The 19402-nt window shown below is 42.4% G+C and overlaps 1 protein-coding gene across 2 annotated transcripts in view; it reads right to left on the reverse strand.

The window, feature by feature from the left end:
* The window catches only part of LOC119953870 (26S proteasome non-ATPase regulatory subunit 11), an 84035-nt gene that overhangs the window by 53808 nt on the left and 10825 nt on the right, over positions 1 to 19402 (reverse strand). For both annotated transcript variants that reach the window (XR_005458131.1, XM_038778471.1), the window contains exon 2: positions 972 to 1073. Coding sequence is in view for 1 of the 2 variants with exons in the window: in XM_038778471.1 (XP_038634399.1) it covers positions 972 to 1073 (102 nt within the window). In the remaining variant the exon portion in view is untranslated. The remainder of the gene's footprint in view (positions 1 to 971; positions 1074 to 19402) is intronic.

Below are 19402 nucleotides of genomic sequence, written 5' to 3' on the forward strand. Positions count from 1 at the left end.
TTGCCAAACCTAAAACCAAACATCTGCTGACTGAGGTGATTCTGCAATTGACCAGCAGTTGCTGAGCAATCACGGGTGCACTAATAGCCACACTAACAACTACTTTAAGATAATCAGATGAGCTTGTAATGTGGCCCATTCATGCTTGGCACACATTCATTGTGAACCAAATATGTTCAAGCTTTGCGCTGTTTTCGACTTAGAAGCCTATTATTGTTTCTCCAAGGGTAATCAGAAGTGACCTGCCAACCAACTCTTTTACCCTATAACATAAATTGTTGTGATTGTTTTAACCAGGCATTCTTACATTTATCTTGATGGTTTCGGCAACATGTCTTCCTTTTCAGAAATATTCAAATATTTGAACAAAGTACCAAAATAACTGGAAGGCAAACCATTCAATCGATATAGATTTACGGTAATTGGCAAAATAGCCAGAAGTGAATTAATTATTTTTAAATAATGAGTTACAATGCTCTGTAATGGACTGCCCGAAAGCGTAATAGTAGCAAATTCAATAGTAACTTTTTAAAAAGATAATTATATAAATAATTGAATGGGAAAAACATTACCGTTAGTAGTAAGCAGGGGAGTGGACAGCTTTTTCAAAACATCACAAACACAATGCACCAAATGGCCTCCTTCTGTAGTTTATCATTGTGTGAAAATTACTTAATGCCCAGAAACTGGCAGAAGAAAAAGATCTTTTGTGAGGATAGTTAGTTCAAGTTCTAAACTCATTGAAATAATGCTGCCAGAAATTATTTCAGTTTGCACAGAACAGGATAGACCCCAGGAAACTGAAAAACAATAGAACAGGAAAGGGTCACCGGGATACGACTTTTCTCTCCCAGGAACCAGCATAATACCTTTTAATGCAATACTTGGATCAACAGGAAACAGAATGTTCCAAATAAAAACAGGTTTTATTGCTCGGCCTCTCGTGCATTCAATACTGCTATATAGTTTACCTGCTGCTTGCCCAGTTTTGGCTAAGAGACCCCCCAGCTCCAGAATGCTCTGTTCCTTAACACGGACAGCCTCTTCATCATCTTGCTGGATATCACGTTTCACTGGAAGATAGAACAAATTAGACATTTAGTCCAGTACCACTGGAAAACGTAGTAGCTTGGGCTTGTCATGCCGACATGGGTTTTTGTGCACTGTTAAAATGCTTGCAGATACATCACTTGGAAAGAGGCATGCATCTTCTAAAGCAGACTTCTCAAAAGTTCTATAACGCACACGTGACATTTAGCTGTTGTAAAAGAGCACTTCAAAATTTTAGTGCGTAGAGTTTTAAACAAGGGCAAACTTTTAGAAAGACCAGTTAGACGGTCAACTTCTTTGTGGCAGTAAACTTCACACAGAATGCAGTCTGTAAATATTGTGAATTACAAATCTCTTCTTTGTATTGCAAGTTGTATTTATATAGGCTTTCCAATGTTTCCTTGAGTAATCAACAGGCTGGTCACCATGTGGAAGCAAATTCTGCCTGCAACACCCAGTGAATTTGGTTTTACTTTTCAAATACCAAATTAAACTGCTGCGAACGTAAGTCAGTTTAGGTCCTGAAATTAAGTCAGTGGCCTAGCAGGTTTGCGTGAACTGGGCACTAAGCATGATCTGTATAACGAAACAAATAGTCCCAAGACACACATTGTATTTGGCTTCGGATTCAATTACACAAGACGCGAGTGTGTGAAAGCCAGACAGAAAATGCTGGAGAAGTCCAGGTCTGGCAGCTCCATGGAGAGAAAAAATAGAGCTAACATTGAGTAAATGTCAACGTCTTGATACAACTGTTTGTCTCACCACAGATGCTGCCAGAACTGCTGAGTTTTTCCAGCATTTCCAGTTTTTATTTAAAATTTCCTGCATCCACTGTATTTTGCTTTTATTTGTGTGTGAAAACCTGTTTAGTGTGAGGTGGATGGGCTACAAAGAGGGTTTAAGCCTTCTGTGCTGCACTGGTTAGCACTGTTGCTTCACAGCACCAGGGACCCAGGTTCGATTCCCAGCTTGGGTCATTGCCTGTGCAGTGTATGCACGTTCTCCCAGTGTCTGCGTGGGTTTCTTCCGGGCGCTGCGGTTTCCACGCACAAGTCCCAAAGTGCTTGTTAGGCAAATTGGACATTCTGAATTCTCCCTTGGTGTACCCAAGCAGTCACCGGAGTGTGGCGACTAGGGGATTTTCACAGTAAATTCATTGCAGTGTTAATGTAAGCCTACCTGTGACACTAATAAAGGTTATTATTGTTTCTCTCAGCTCAAGATTCAGCCAAGTACTTCTTTCTTAAAAGCTTTTAACGTTTTGGTAGTGGTATTCAGGGATCACGAACCTAAAGCGAGTGTTATGTCATTTGTAAATGCATGTAAAGGGGTTACATAGAACATAGAACAGTACAGCACAGAACAGGCCCTTCGGCCCTCGATGTTGTGCCGAGCCATGATCACCCTACTCAAACCCACGTATCCACCCTATACCCCCAACAACCCCCCCTTAACCTTACTTTTTAGGACACTACGGGCAATTTAGCATGGCCAATCCACCTAACCCGCACATCTTTGGACTGTGGGAGGAAACCGGAGCACCCGGAGGAAACCCACGCATACACGGGGAGGACGTGCAGACTGCGCACAGACAGCGACCCAGCCGGGAATCGAACCTGGGACCCTGGAGCTGTGAAGCATTTATGCTAACCACCATGCTACCGTGCTGCCCCAGGGGTTAATCCTGGTTTCTGTAAACTAGGTGGGAGGTTAACCGATAACTCCACAGGAAAGGATTTATCAGGCCTTTATGGACATGTCTACCACCATGAGGACCTGGCACTCTAGAATCACTAATATCGATTTATCTCCATGCTCCTTCAGAAAGTTTCCAATTTCGCAGGAAGGGACAAGTGACAAACTTTCTGCCTGTGGGTGGGGAAGATTGGTAAAAAAGGGAAAGTCTCAAGCCAACAAGAAATATCAGAAAGAGCTTTGTAGTGTTGAGTCAAGTGAATTAAACTTCTTAAATCCTACTGATAAATTGGCATGCAGGGCCTTTTGTTTTCAGATTGTGAAACCGGCACTGGGGAAATACAAGTATTGTACTAAATTTCTAAAATAACTAGTTAAACGTCATTCCTAGCTGTGGAAAATCACGAAATAATATTTCTAAACTTGAAACCTGATTTGTTAAATGAAACAAAATAAAGATGGCAGGCTGGTAAGGTGTTGGAGCTGCAGCATGTGGAAACTGGTGGACACCGATATTATCCACAGCAACATCTGCCAATGCCTGCAGTTTGAGGAACTTCAGCCCAGAGTTGATGAGCTAAAACCAGTAGTCTGGATACTGTGATAGGGAAAGTTAACTGGACACTTGAAATTAAAACCGCTTAGTGTCACAAGTAGGCTTCAAATGAAGTTACTGTGAAAAGCCCCTAGTCGCCACATTCTGGCACCTGTTCGGGGAGGCTGGTACAGGAATTGAACCGTGCTGCTGGTTGACTTGGTCTGCTTTAAAAGCCAGCGATTTAGCCCTGTGCTAAACCAGCCCCTAACTTTGTTCCCGGAAACAGTCACAACCCCTAAGCGAGGTATTTCATAATTTGCTCATTGGTCAGGAACAGAAGGGTATGATTGCAAATGACGTGGGTAGCATTGGAGGAGGCCTCAATCCTTGCAATTGTCCAACATGTTTGATGTTCTTGTAGTTTGTGTGGATGAAAACAGGACTGCAGGGAGGATGAGCAAATTGACCACAGCACTATAGCTTAGAAGCCATTCAAGTGGAGAGACTGGAAAGGAATATTGTACATCAAGTTGAAAGAAGAGAGGTACAATGCTGCCTTATTCAGCCACATGATTGGGGAAAAAAATTAAAACCAGCAAAGGATACAAGGAGGAAAAAATTTGGAGTATGGGAGAAAACTAGAAAGAAATATAAGGACAGCAATAACTTCATAATAATCTTTATTATTGTCACAAATAGTCTTACATTAACACTGCAAAAAAATATATGTGGGAAAGAGGAGCCAAAATGAACATCGATCCCTTTGAGGATGAGACTGGGGAATTAATAACAGGAAACAAGGAAATGGCAGACTTTGAGCAAGTATTTCCTACCTGACAGTACAGTAGAAACCACAAAAAATATCCCAAGGACAGTAGAAAAGCAGGGGAAATGGAGGGAGGAGCTTAAAACAATCACTCATGGAACTGAAGGCTCAACAGCCCCCTGGAACCATTAGTAGTAGTATATCTGGATTTCCAAATGGCTTCTGATAAGGCTAAATGGATAATTTTCAGGTTGACAACCTGTAACAAGTGGAGTGCCACAGAGATCATTGCTTAAGTTTTAGCTGTCTACAATTTAATATGTGACTTGGATGAGGGATGGACTACATTGTAGCCAAATTTTATTTTATTTTTAGGGTGAACCCATTCTCTGCACCCACCCCTGCATTTTGAACTCTAATGCCTAGAAAGCCTACTATGGCATAGAACTTTGAACATTTGACCTGCATCTGACTTAGCCTGCCATATCAAATGCACCCTTGTCTCCAATTAAACCTAGCATTTATCATGGCCGTCACCCTCTTATCCTTCTCTCTTGCCAACCACCCCACGCCTCATTACTACTCCCTTGAATGTAAGAAATGTAAACATAACACACTGATTCAGGAACGCGTAACATCTAGGCCACAAACATCTAGGCCACAAGCTTATTCATTCAAACTTTGGATTTGGACATTGCCTTTGCTTTGGATTTTGACACTGAAGCTTGCTTGATGCAATTTAACGGGAATGTTTTACAAAATATTGCCACATTAAATTTCAACTCTAGTTGACATGACGACAATTTTATAGACAGTAAGGCTATTTCTCAGTTCATGGACCAACCATCATCGGCAAGTCTCGCTGAGTAACACCATCCCGATTTGGACTCATGGAATTTTGGGATGTTGCAGGGCAGATGGTGATCATTTGGTCCCTTGAATCTATACTCGTCCTTTGGAAGAATCACCCTGTTAGGTCCAACGCCCTGTTTTCTACCAATTCCTGTAAATTTCAACCCTTCTAGCTCTGCCCACAAAAGAAAATAAAAAGGCATGGACTGCCAATCCATCTCTACTGATAAATGCCCATTCATTTGTTGGCTCACCAATGGATAGTTCACAGAAATCCCACAACTGAGAGATGATCACAATCGGGCAAGGCTGGACAGGGTAAAGACTCTTTTTGGTTACCAGAGAAACAAGATTGGCAACAAGTCAAGTATGGAGTCTATTTAAGCTGTCAGGGAAGAAGGTAGCAAATTGTTTCAGCTTACACCCCAACAGCTTATCAAGGCATTCCGAACAGGAAATACCTAGGCAACAGGAAACAAGAATCCTTACGTAGTCCATTATGTATACCCACAGTACAACTAAAACCATAATTCTGGGCACAGGAGGAGAAAGCGAGATTTAGGCACGATGAGTTCAGGTAGTATTGGGAAGACAGGCGGAGATCAAAAGGCTAGTTATGGAAGTAGCTCAGCGGAAAGGTTACAACAGTCTTATCTATCTGGCAGCCCAGAGTGTATCCCTTGAAGCCCTTCTGTGTGGCCCCTTGAGCCAGTTTTTAAAATTCCAGTTAGATAGTTAAGCAGAACGTGGGGGAGGAAGCGAGCGCATGCGCCTGCCTGTGTGTGAGGGAGTGGGTGAGCACGCGCCTGCGTGTGGGGAGTGACAGTGTGCCTGCATGAAAATGAAATGAAAAAAATGAAATGAAAATCGCTTATTGTCACGAGTAGGCTTCAATGAAGTTACTGTGAAAAGCCCCTAGTCGCCACATTCCAGTGCCTGTTCAGGGAGGCTGGTATGGGAATTGAACCGTGCTGCTGGCCTGCCTTGGCCTGTGTTAAAAGCCAGCAATTTAGCCCAGTGTGCTAAACCAGCCCCTGGTTTATTATTGAGCTGAGAGAACAATAATAACCTTTATCAGAAATTCTCAGCATGTGTGTGGAGTAGAACAGAACTGTCAGTTAACAATGTGAAATTAACTGAAAGTAGGATATGTCTTCTCTCCACTCAGTCCCCTCCCCTTGCTCTTGCCCCCTACAACCCAGGTCTGAATTGGGAGGGGGGGGGGGGGGGGGGGTAGTCTTTTTGTTTAGCTTTTCCTTTATTTGTGAACAGGGGAGGAGGGTGTAGTCTGTATTGGGTTTGCTGTATAGTTGTTACTTTGTTTTAATGAAAATCGGTCTGGCAACTTTCAACTAACACTAACTGCTCAACATGTATCCTGTGGCCAGAGGAAGCAAATAATTTATGTCCAGTCAGCAGCCACAATGCTGGTGTGCCATGTTACCACAGGTGCCTGCACCCTTTTGTCCCACAGCCACAGATTAGTGGATAGAGATTAAATGACAGGGGTTACTTTGTTTCGATCTGGTTGATGGTGCGGTCAGAGTCCCTTGCAGTGAGACAGAAGAGGGAGAACAACAGTCACGACATAATAAGGGTCATAACAGAGCAACCTAGTGGTCTTTGGAAGATGGGCTTTGGTTCTAGTGGCCCTGCAGCATGGCGCAGTGAGTGTGACTTGGATAGTCATTGTGTGATGTGCACTACACAACTTAATAATAATCTTTTTATTGTCACAACTAGGCTTACATTAACACTGCAATGAAGTTACTGCGAAAAGCCCCTAGTCGCCACATTCCGGCACCTGTTCGGATACACAGGGAGAATTCAGAATTCTCAGCTGGTATGGAATTGAACCCGCGCTGCTGGCCTTGTTCTGCATCCAGCTGTCTAGCCCACGGAGCTAAAGATCAAGTGCATCAGCCAGGAGGAGGAGGGGTGAGAACATCAGCCTGCAGGATGGAGGAGGAAGCATAAGCCTCATCTAACAAGTGGGGCGAGAAACTGGAGAATTAAACTGAAGGAGTGCTAGAACTAACTGCCATCAATGGCTGAGCCACGAAGGAGAATGCACGAGAACATCTCATCTCGACTTACTCACAAAGAACTTGTCACCAATATGGGTCATCCATTCACCAACCTTACTCTCTGGCCATGAATGACACATATAGTAATCGTGTCACAAGTAGGCTTACATTAACACTGCAATGACGTTGCTATGAAAATCCCCTAGTTGCCACACAGGGAGAATTCAGAATGTCCAATTCATCTAACAAGCACATCTTTCGGAGCTTGTGGGAGGAAACTGGAGCGCCCGGAGGAAACCCACGCAGACACGATATCCTTGTAATAACGCTCTCACAATGTCTCCAGCTGCTATTACATGGATGTCTACATTGCAACTGGCAAGCAAGTTCACATTGCCTTTTGTCCACATAAGCACACACCAATTACACCTGCCATTTAACACCGCTTTCAGAGCACAATGTAAGCAAGCATCAGTTCAACCCTACTGGGTCTATACCTTTTTGGAAATGTTTCCACGTGCTGGTGTGAGGTGCATCTCCAGATACGCTGAGGGCAGCCTGCTGGTCTCACTGTTCTATGGCCTTTGATGACCTGGATGCCGGGGAGGTCATCAAAGTGGGGGCAGAGCCCAGACAGAGATAAAGGAGTTGCACTTTTTCAACAACTTTCAGTCAACAATACATACATGTATGTCAAGCGGAATTTGCTAATGCAGAGTTTGCTTGTGTGTGGTGTGTGTGTGATTGGTCTGAGAAATCTTTATTACAAGCAGCTGCCTGAGACTTTGCTGACAGTGACATTTCAAAGACCGATACTGCATTTGTGAATGTGCGGGTTTGTGTACCATCTAGTGGCTGAGTTAAGAAATACTGTCAGTTATATATTTAAGTGGTTGGGGGAGCAGGGAGGCGAGCGGGTGGTGAAGATCAAGGAGAAATGGGAAGCGGAGTTAGATGGGGAGATCAATTGGGGAGTATGGAGTAAGGCACTGCAAAGGGTAAATTGACCTGCTCTTTTGCAAGGATGAGCCTGATACAGTTTAAGGTCACAGGTGCAGGTGACTCGAGTGTGGGCAGGGGCCAGCGAATCACGCGCACATGTTTTGCAAACATTTGGGAAGATTCTGGGCGGGAGTGTTCGCGGTCTTAATTAGGGTAGTGGAGGAGGTGGTAGACCTGGACCCTTTGGTGGCGATATTTGGGGGTTTCTGAGAAGCCGGAGCTCATGGAGAGGAGGAAGGCCGATGTTGTGGCCTTTGCCTCTGTGATTGCACGGTGGTGAGTTTTGCTGGAGTGGCGGTCGGCATCACCACCGGGGGTAGCGGCATGGTCGGGTGACCTGTATGACTTCCCGCATTTAGAGAAGATAAAGTACGAGTTAGGGGGTCAGCAGGAATGTTTGGGACCATGTTTGAAGAGCTGTTTGTCGCGGGGGATGGGAGAGGGTGAAAAAGGGGAAACGTCTGTACAGACTGTGGAGTTGATTGTTGGGAAGTATGTTTCCGGGGGTGTTTATTTGCTGTAACCTACTTTGATATACTTTTTTTAATAAACCTATTTTATTACAAACAAGAAATACTACCGGTTTAAGTGGAGAAAGTCTGCAAAATCCTTCAGTTTGAAGGGACCTGGGTGTCTCTGTATATGAATCACAAAAGCCAACATACAGGTACAGCTAGTATTTTGGAAGGTAAATAGAACGTGAGCTTTTATTGCAAGGGTACTGGAATAAAAAAATAGGTAAAAGTCTTGTCAGGGTGGCTGCCGAGTCAATGTTTCTTCTTGTGTGGGAGCATGGAGACATGAGGAGGACATATTAAATATGAAGGGTCTCCCATTTACGACAGGTGAGAAGGAATTTCCTTGCTGGGCATCATTAGACTTTGGAGCCTAACGGGGCAGTGGAGTTTGTGTCACAGAATATATTAGAGGAGTTGGGCAGATATTTGACTGACAAGAGAGTCAAGGGTTATGACGGACAGGCAAGAAAGTGATGTTAATCCCACAGATCAGATTAACCGCAACGTTACTAAATAGTGGATCAGGGTCCATGGGCCGCACAGCCTACTCCTGCTCCTATTTTTCACAATCTTAAGAGACAGCAGAGTTGCATGCTGGATATCTCAATCAAGGAAATTGTAAAATCATCATGGTCGCTTCAGTTTATCCTAGTGCCACGTGGAAAATGCAGAACACATTAAATCTGCATAAAGTACTGTTTTTCTAAACCACATCTGACCGGTCATTGAATTTTAAACTACTCAAACAGTTACTGCTTTTTGTGCGAGTGTTCTATAGTTCCAAGCCATGTGCTTACTAACTATTCTCCTGGATAATCTCATTTTAAAGTTTGTGGCCTTCGTTTTATGTTATTCCATCAATTTCTTCCAAACTCCTAGCAACATCAATCAAATCACCCCTAAATCTTCAACATTCCAGGAAATACACCCCAGCTTTATGTAATTTCTCCTCAAATGTCAATCCAGCGTAGTACTAGCAATGCACTGTACCCGGGGTACCGTCTTTCGGATGAGATGTCAAACCGAGGACCCATGTATTTGCTCAAATGAATGTAAAAGATCTTTATCATATGTCCTATATTTTTCATGTATGGAATGATCTGTCTGGACTGTACGCAGAACAATACTTTTCACTGTATCTCTGTACACGTGAGAATAAACCCAAATCCAATCCAGATACCACTTGTCAGCACACGCCTGGATATTGCCCATTTGCTGCATTTGAACATAGACTGTATCAGTAACTGAGGAGTCACGAATGGTGCTGAATATTGTGCAATATGTGCAATCATCCCCACATCTGACCTTATGTTGGAAGAAGGGTCTTTGATGAAGCAGCTGCAGATGGTTGCTCCTCGGACACTAGCCTGAGGAACACTTGCAGTGATTTTCTGGGACTGAGGTGACTGACCTCCAACAATCACAACCATCTTATTTTGAGCGAGGTATGACTCCAAACAGTGGAGAGTTTCTCCCTGATTCCACTGACTCCAGTTTTGCTAGGCGTCCTTGATGTCACACTCAGTCAAATGCGACCTTGATGTCAAGGGCAGTCACTTTCACCTCTGGAGTACAGCTCTTTTGTCCATCTTTGAAACAAGGCTATGACAGGGAGTGGGATAGCTTGATCTTGGTTTCGGACAATGCTCGGCACAACATCGAGGGCCGACGGGCCTGTTCTCTGCTGTACTGTTCTATGTTCTATAATGAGATCAGGAGCTGAGTAACCCTAGTGGAACCCAAACTAAGCATCCGTGAGTAGGCTATTGCTAAGTGCTGTTGATAGAACTGTGATGACCCCTTCCATCACTTTACTGATGATCAAGAGTAGACTGATAGAGTGGTAATTGGCCAGATTTGGACTTGTCCTACTTTGTGTACAGGACATACCTGGGCAATTTTCCGCATTGCCGCTATAGTTGTACAGCGCTAAAGGAATTACATCGACAATGTCTTCGCCCCATCTTCTAAACAAAAGTGTTCTTCTTGAAACCAGCACCCCACGACCTCAGGAAAAATCCTGCAAAATCAACTTTGATGAACAGGCAACTGCCTGGTTGGACACCATTGCCCATGCCATTCCTTGTAGCTGAACTCTCAAATTGCCAACTTTCCAGGGAAGACAAAGAAAACACTGAAGCTCTCCTTGATGTGCAATGATATCAACCTCAATGACTAAGAGCTTGCTACCAAATTTCAGAATGGCAACTTGTCAAGCAAGCTGCATCACTTAAAGAGTCCTATTTTCTTAATGAGGCTGAGCAGTGGCAAAAGCAGGGGAAAAAAGCACTCTAGATCCCGCTACCTGTTAGGAAATTCTGTTCCATGTGCCCAAAGGTCAAGAATTGACAGTCATATGAAGGCTCATAGCTAAAAACTTTCAACCCTGGCAGACATCTTACTCAAATCAAGGGAGAGCTGCCTGCTCAGATCTGTTCTTTTTGGGTTCAAAATGGGTGTCCACACACTTACTTGCATTGGAAGTGACCTGGCTCAGTTTTGCCGATTCATCTAATCTATCAATATATCTAATTTTATGATTCCTCTACAATTCTTACTATAGCACCATTATTTGAAGCAAGACAAACTTGGATATGGTTCCCTATTTTGTTATCCAAGTCACTGATGAGTATAATGAATAGTTCCGACCTTAGCGTAACTGAGATCTCCCCCCATTGGTCGCTTTCTTAAATTTGCACACCCTGTACTTATTTTCTAGCACCTAACCAAGCTCAAGAGTCAGATCAATAATTTGTCTTTAGGTCCATGTGCTTTAATGTTTAGCTAAAAAAAATCTCTTGCATGAAACCTCACGACTGCCTTCTCAAAGTTCATATAAATTACATCCATACATTTCCCTCTACTACTATAAAAAATTAATTAGGTTCATTAGATATAACCTACCCGTACAAATCCATGTTGACACACACTAATTAGCTCAACTTTGGCCTTAATCACAGATCTTAATAAGTATCACACTGCATACATTAGACTAATAGGTCTACCATTTCCTGATTTCTCAGTTTTCCTCCCTAATGAAGCTGCATTTTCAAATAAAAGTAGCAATTCCTGCTTCAAGAGCACTTTGGAAACTGGTTTTCAACTTGGATATAACCTCCATCACCATTACATTTAGTGGGAGAAACACATGCTTCTATTCTGAACTTAAAAGGAGGGAGGGTTGCATTTATATACAGCAGCAGTACAATATATCATGTGGTGTTTACTGCACCTCCATAACACAGATACTGAAAAAAACAGCAAATTTCCCTAATCTTCAAACAAACCAATATGGATTTCCTGCATGCACGTCCTCCCCGTGTGCGCGTGGGTTTCCTCCGGGTGCTCAGGTTTCCTCCCACAGTCCAAAGATGTGCGGGTTAGGTGGATTGGCCATGCTAAATTGCCCGTAGTGTAACGTTAATGGGGGGATTGTTGGGTTACGGGTATACGGGTTACGTGGGTTTAAGTGGGGTGATCATTGTTCGGCACAACATCGAGGGCCGAAGGGCCTGTTCTGTGCTGTACTGTTCTATGTTCTATGTTCTATATGGAAAGTTAAGGACTTCAGGGGCTGGGACTAAAATCAACAGAGTGGGCTGCTATTTAAATCACACTCAAAGAGGCTGTCAATAGTGGATAAGAACGACAAAGGAGGACAAAGTGTTTTTTTCTGACTGCCAGCCTCATTGAAGTGACAGAAAAATTGTAACGCTGTCCTTTTGTAAAAGATCCATGGTTATTGGGGTGGGTTGGGTGGGTGGGGGGGGGGGGGGGGGGGGGGGGGGGGGGGGGTCTGCAGTAGGAAGGAGTCTTCTAAGTAGGTCGACCTAATCCACCTAACACCCAAGTTCAAATGGTAAATCCGTATCCATAATGCCATTTAACCAACAAGTCCAGTACAAACCCTCATACAGTCTCATGTCTAATCAATGTTGCTACGAAAGTTGCGATATAATAAATAAAGTACAGAACTCAACAAATTCAGAAAGTCGCAGAAGGATTTTTAAAAAATACATTATCTAAATTTATGCATTGGTGGCACTGAATTCTTTTGCCTCAAATAAGTGGACACCTGCCTCCATATTCATGGCCGTCACGCCACATTTCATAAGTTCACTCCCTACTTATAAAACTGCATCATACTCTACACTGCAAGATAAAAACTTGGAAGACCTCTCTCCGATGTGAACCAAGCACAAGCTCCCTTTCACAATTGACAACAGTTAGCAGTTGCTAAAAATGTAGTATGCATTAGCCAATGAAGCATTGTGGTGTAACAAGGGATGTACTATAAACAGGGTCTTATGCAATAGTATAGCTAGTGTTAAATGCAGAAGCTAGGGGGACCCTTTCTTTTTAGCTCTATATCTTTAGCAATTCCAGTTACCACTACAAAATATGAAATAAGATGAGCCATATGGTCCATCGTGTGTACTTCACCATTCAAATGTCATGGCTGAATTTCTACATCAACTTTACTTTTCCACCTTAACCCCAAGTACCAATCTGTCTTTAATATATTAATCAACTACACACCCACAACTCTCTTGGGTACAGACTTCTGAGGATTCACAACGCTCGGTGAAGAAGTTTCTGCACATCACAGACTTAAATGGTTGCCTATTATTGTAAGACAATGCCCCCTAGTCCTCTGCCACCAAGAGAAACAGCATCTTCCCAGTCAAGCCCCAAAATCAAAAATGAAATCACCCTATTCTCCGAAACCCTGGAGAATAAAGATCCATTGTAAGCAATCTCTCCTCATAGGAAAGCTTCTCATTCTAAGAATTAAGCTAATGAACTATTGTGGCACTCCATCCAGCTCTGCCCAACGCAAGTATATCCTTCATTGTCCAAGGAAACCAAAACTGTAGACGACTCTTCCAGGTGTAATTTCACCAAAGCCCTATATAATTGCAACAAGAATTCCTTACTCTTATGCTCCAACCTCCTTGCAATAAAAGCTCTCATAATTTGCTTTCCTAATTGGATGTTATACTTGCACATGAGCTTCCCATGATTTGCATACAAGGACAACAAATCCCTCTGAATATCAAGAGTTACGCGACTCGAACACTTCCCCAAAAAAAATCTGCTTTTCCATTCTTCCAACCAAAATGGATAATTATGCGCTTTTCCACATTATACATGTGCCAGCTGCTTGCCCACACTCACCATCTATATTCTCTTGGAAGTTTCTCAGATACTTTTCACTGTTCACTTTTCTGTCTATATTTTTAGCAATTGGGATATATTACACCTAATCCACTTATCTAATTCATTGATGTCAACTAAATAGTTGAGGCCCAAGCAACAAATCCTATGCCATTCCCTATTAACACCCGACCACCCCAGAAATGATGAAATTATTCCTATTCTCTCGTCCATTTTTGTCCATTAACTAATCCTCAATTAATTCTAATAAATTTCTCCCAAAATTAACAATTTGAGCGGCACCTTATCAAATACCTTCTGAATATCCAAATATATGCCATCTACATTAAACTAATTAAACACATCCCAATTAAACTTTCAATATTTGTCAAAAATAATTCCTGCCATAAAGCCATGCTGACTCTGCCCAAAGATTTACGTACCCTGTTACCATTTTCTTAATAATACAGAATATTCCAGCATTCTCCCTACTACTATCAGGCTAACTGGTCGATATCTTCCTGTTTTCTGGCTCTCTTTACTGAAACAGAAAGATTATATTGACTCCCTTCTGATCCAAAAGCACCATTCAAGTCTAGTGAACTCGAGAAGATCAAAACCAACTGGTGCAGTATGTCCTTTGCTATGTCGCCTAAAAGCCTGTGTGTGTGTGTGTGTGTGTGTGTGTGTGTGTGTGCGCGCGTGCAGGTGGGGGGGGGGGGGGGGGCAAAGGCGTCAGGTCCACAGGATTTGTCAGCCTTTAGTCCATTAATTTCCCTGGACCACTTCTTCAATAATGTTAACTACTTCAAGTTCATTGTGCTAATTTAACACTTAGTTTCCCATAATTTATGATGTACTCTGTGCACCTTATACTTAAACAAACAATATTTCTTCCATGTCTCAGCCATTTCTTCATTCCCCAATACTATTCCTCCTGCATCTGCCACTCAAAGACATGTACCAAATTCAACTAATCTCCTCCGTTACATGGTTGTAAAAGATTTTATTGTCTTATGTTATTTCATGCTACTTTACTCTTGTATTCTATTTTGGCCTCCTTGATCACTTTCTAGGTCATCCTTTGTCAATGTTTAAAATCTTCCCAATCCTCAGGCTTACTATTTGTGCAAGTGTAAGCTTTTGCTTTTAATCTAAAACTGTCCTTAGCGTCTCCATTTCCCCACGGCTGCACCATTTTTCGAGTGCAGTTTTTAAAACTCCTCATGAGGAGTTATTTCTTTTAAATGTTGCCATGGAGAGCAATTTGTTAGGCGTCTCCAAGAGGGTTTTTTATGTTGAAAGTCCAGCCAGAGAGGGGGCCTTATTAGGCCTGATGTTGAGGTGTAAGGCCAGCCTGGTTTCACTCGGGGAATGTTTTGGGAATAGTGATCATAATTCTGCAAGTTTTCAAATACTCGCAGATAAGGACAAGAGTGGTCCTCGAGTAAGGGTGCTAAATTGGAGGAAAGATAACTACAACAGAATTCAGCAAGAGCTGGAGAATGTGGGTTGAAAGCGGCTGTTTGAGGGCAAATCGACTTTTGATATGTGGGAGTCTTTTAAATATCAGTTGATTAGAATGCAGGGCAGGCACTCGTCAAAAAGAAAAAGGAAGCATACATAAGGTCTAAGCAACTAAAGACAACGTTTTTGAAGAATATAGGGGAAGCAGGAACAAACAAACGGGGAGTTAGGAGAGCTAAAAGAGGCAATCAAATGTTATTGGCAAGCAGGGTCAAGGAAAATCCCATAGCCTTGGATACAAATGTAAGGAACAAGAGGGTAGCGAGGGAAAGAGTAGCCCACTCAAGGACAAAGGAGAAGTTATGCATGGAGTCGGAGGAATTGGATGAGATCCTGAAGGAGTACTTTACATTGTATTCACCAAGGGGAGGGACATGATGGATGTTGAGGTTAGGGATGGGTGTGTGACTATTCTAGGGCATGTCAGCATAATGAAGGAGGAAGTGTTGGATATCTTAAAATGCATTAAGGTAGACAAGTCCTCTAGGCCGGATATATCCCGGATTACTGTGTGAGGCAAGAGGGGAAATAGCTAGGGCCTTAACAGATATCTTTGCATCATCTTTGACCACAGGCTAGGTTCCAGAGGACTGGTGAATAGCCAATGTTGTCCCTTTGTTTAAGAAGGGAAGCGGGGAAAATCCAGGTAATTATAGGCCGGTGAAGCTGATGTCAATGGTGGGGAAGCTGTTGGAGAAGATACTGAGGACAGGATTGGAGAGTTGGGCAAAGAAGTAGCAGATGGAGCTCAGTCGGACAAATGAGAGATGGTGCAATTTGGAAGATCAAATTCCAGTGTGAATAATACAGTAAATGGCAGAACCCTTAGGAGCATTGCCAAATAGCAGGATCTGGCATTTCAGATCCATAGTTCATGAAAGTGGCAATGCAGGTGGATAAGGTGGTCAAGAAGACACAGGGCATGCTTGCCTTCATCGGCCGCGGCATTGAGTGTAGAATCATAGAATTTACAGTGGAGGAAGCCATTCAGCCCATCGATTCTGCACCAGCCCTTGGAAAGAGCATCCTACTTAAGCCCATGGCTCCACCCTAGCCCCATAACCCAACCTAACCTTTTGCTCACTAACGGGCAATTTAGCACGGCCAATTCACCTAACCTGCACATCTTTGGACTGAGGGATGAAACCGGAGCACCCGGAAGAAACCCACGCAGACACTGGGAGAAAGTGCAAACACCACTCGGCCACCCGAGGCTGGAATTGAACCCAGGACCCTGAAACTATGATGCAGCAGTGCTAACCACTGTGCAACCCCGCCGCCCCAAGAGTACACGAGTTGGAAGGTCACATAACAGTTGTATAAAACTTTAGTTAGGCCATATTAAGAATATTGCGTGCTGTTCTATTCACCACACAATTTGGAGAGAGTGGAAAGAAGGTTTACCAGGATATTGCTGGTCTGGAGGGTGTTAGTTATGAGGAGAGGTTGAATAAACATGGATTGTTATCGGAAAAACACAGGCTGATGGGAGGACTAAAAAATTACAAGTGGTATAGACAGCGTGAATAGTCAAACTTTCTTTCCCAGGGTGGAAAGATGTGGGGAGATTTGTGGAGAAAGTTTTTCACGCAGAGGATGGTGGGTGCTTTGCCAGTGGAGGTGGTGCAGGCAGGCACAATAGCAAAGTTTAACATGTATCTCGTTAGACATATGAACGGGCGGGAGAGGATATAGATTGTTTGGGCAATAAGTAATGTCAAAGGACTGGTAATCCAGGGCCCAGGCTAATGACCTGGAGTCATGGGTTCAAATTTAAATTTTCTTACTAAAGATCTAGAACATAAAAATTGTCTCAGTAATGGTGACCATGAAATTATCATTGATTATTGTTAAAACCCATCTGGTTCACTAATGCCCACAGAGTAGGAAACCTGCCATCAGTAAAACATGCTTTATAAAAATCCTATAAACAGTTTACACAATTATTGTGAATACTTCTTTCCATTTGGAATGTATGTTAACTAGAGGTAAAAACAAAATCAACACAAATACAGAAGGTAACATCACCGTATCACTGCATCATTTCCTCATGAAGGAGATACGGAAAATAAAAAAGGAGCTCCAAAAACCAAAAGGTAGCCCTCAACAAAATTAAACTGACAGTTTTTTTTTAACCTGCAGAGAGAACCTTCGGAAAAAATTGATTTTGACCCTTGGATCAGACAGTCGGATATCTAAGCCACAGTACACTGCCATTTCTAAGTGACAGAAGGGTGGCATGGTGGCACAGTGGTTAGCATTGCTGCCTATGGCGCCAAGGACCCGGGTTCGATCCTGGCCCCAGGTCACTGTCCATGTGGAGTTTGCACATTCTCCCAGTATCTGTGCGGGTTTCACCCCCACAACCCAAAGATGTGCAGGGCAGGTGGATTGGCCACGCTAAATTGCCCCTTAAATTAAAAAAATTGGGTCCGCTAATTTTCTTTAAAATTTCTAAGTGACAGAGAAACACTGTGTTCCAGTTACTTTTGTATTTTACATTTGCAAGCTCGATGCCAATTAATTAATTTAATGTTGATTAGACTGCTTTCATTATAAGTACCATGCGCTCCGAAGGTAACTGGCAACTACAGATTGAATTACATGAAATTCAACTCAAATCCATTGATGTTTTGAGTATTTATGTCAGCAGCAGTTTGAAACTTAACATTTATTAAATTGTCAATGAATTTGATAGTGACAGCACTAGATCAAGTAATTTTTATCACACCGCGTGGCAAAAATACCACAACTCATCACTAAAACACTCATCCAAACTTTTATTGATAATCACATTCGCCCGTGCCTACTCACACAGATTACCAATCTTCCAATGGAATGGTCACCAACCTTATCGTGAACAGTTACATTCTGAATTATTTGTCCTTTCAGAGCAAAATACAGGGAATGTGTTCATTTTCAGACCAAAATTGAATTCCCTTTCCACCTGCCTTCAAAACTAGCAGCAAAGCACCAAGCGATGTCTGCCAAAACTAATACAATCAAAATTTAAACATTCTATCTCTCAACGTACATTTTGAGCTTCCTTTCAGCAACTTTACTCGAGTAATTTGCAAATTGCATATACTATACCTAGGTTTTAATTATAAAACTTACTCAAGCTCCTAATGTATTACCACCTCTTCATATATTGCTTCTGGATCTGCATTCTTTAATCTGTTAAAATCAACAGTACTCGCCAACAGGAGTAACTAAAAAAAATAAGTCAATGTCTTGATTGGGAAGGTGAACAGAGGAAAGGAAACCGATGAACTTAAAACCATTTATTCCACTGGAATTATTCCACTGGATGTTTTAAATGCCTAATGCTGATGGCATTCCAGGAAACTTGTTAGAAGGGGTGAGTGAGGGTTGCCTCTCTTCGCCCGCCTGCCCACAGCACACCCACCACCACCATCCCAGTATAAAGAACCCCTAGCAGATAATATACTCGAGCATTTCAGCAACCAACTCAGGGGTGGGAGATTGTCAATCCCTGATTATACCAGAAGTTACCGACTGAACTAAAACAATCGCAAATTATATCTGGATTCACAAGTTCATTTTGCAAAGAGATTCCAATTTTTACATTCCATTGAAATACAATGCCCATTATCTGACCATTTAAATAACAGATTTTGGAATGGGCTTTGGACAATGAAAGATTGTGAAAGATGCCAGCTTCAATTACTTTGCAGATCAACTATATTAAACATTTGCAAATCCTAACAAATTCCTTCTTCTATTAAAAACATACACAAATCTATTTCTAAAATGAATGATGGTGATTAAAATCTAATTTTTCCTGACAAATTGAGTTGCAATGAGTAACTTGGTATAAATCATTAACCCATAAAACAAAGAACAAAACCCTTGGGCCAACCCGATATCTCCACTGGGACCCCAATTTAAGTCTTCAAAGCAGCTGTTGCAGCACAGCCTGCGTAATTCAGCTGGTTTTCTGAAGCAGGAATCCAAGCTACGAGCAGGAGCCATTTATGCCACACTCACCATTAAAACTAACACATGGATTTAAAGGGCCTTGTAGCTGTTAACACTCAGTCAATAGCCATGCCAGGCATTGTTGCTGCAGAGTTCACTGCTACAGAATCTTGTCTTACGACCTCAGTATGGAAAACTCGGCCAAGTAGTTTTCCAATATCAGCCAATCAAATGAACTTAACTTGTTGGATTGAGGCTGAGCTCCAAACTGTCATCGGCAATTCGGAGATGGATGGAAGAATGGGCTGTTGGGTAAATATCAGGA

Source organism: Scyliorhinus canicula, chromosome 19 (genome assembly GCF_902713615.1).
Source record: "Scyliorhinus canicula chromosome 19, sScyCan1.1, whole genome shotgun sequence".
Taxonomy (NCBI): Eukaryota; Metazoa; Chordata; class Chondrichthyes; order Carcharhiniformes; family Scyliorhinidae; genus Scyliorhinus; species Scyliorhinus canicula.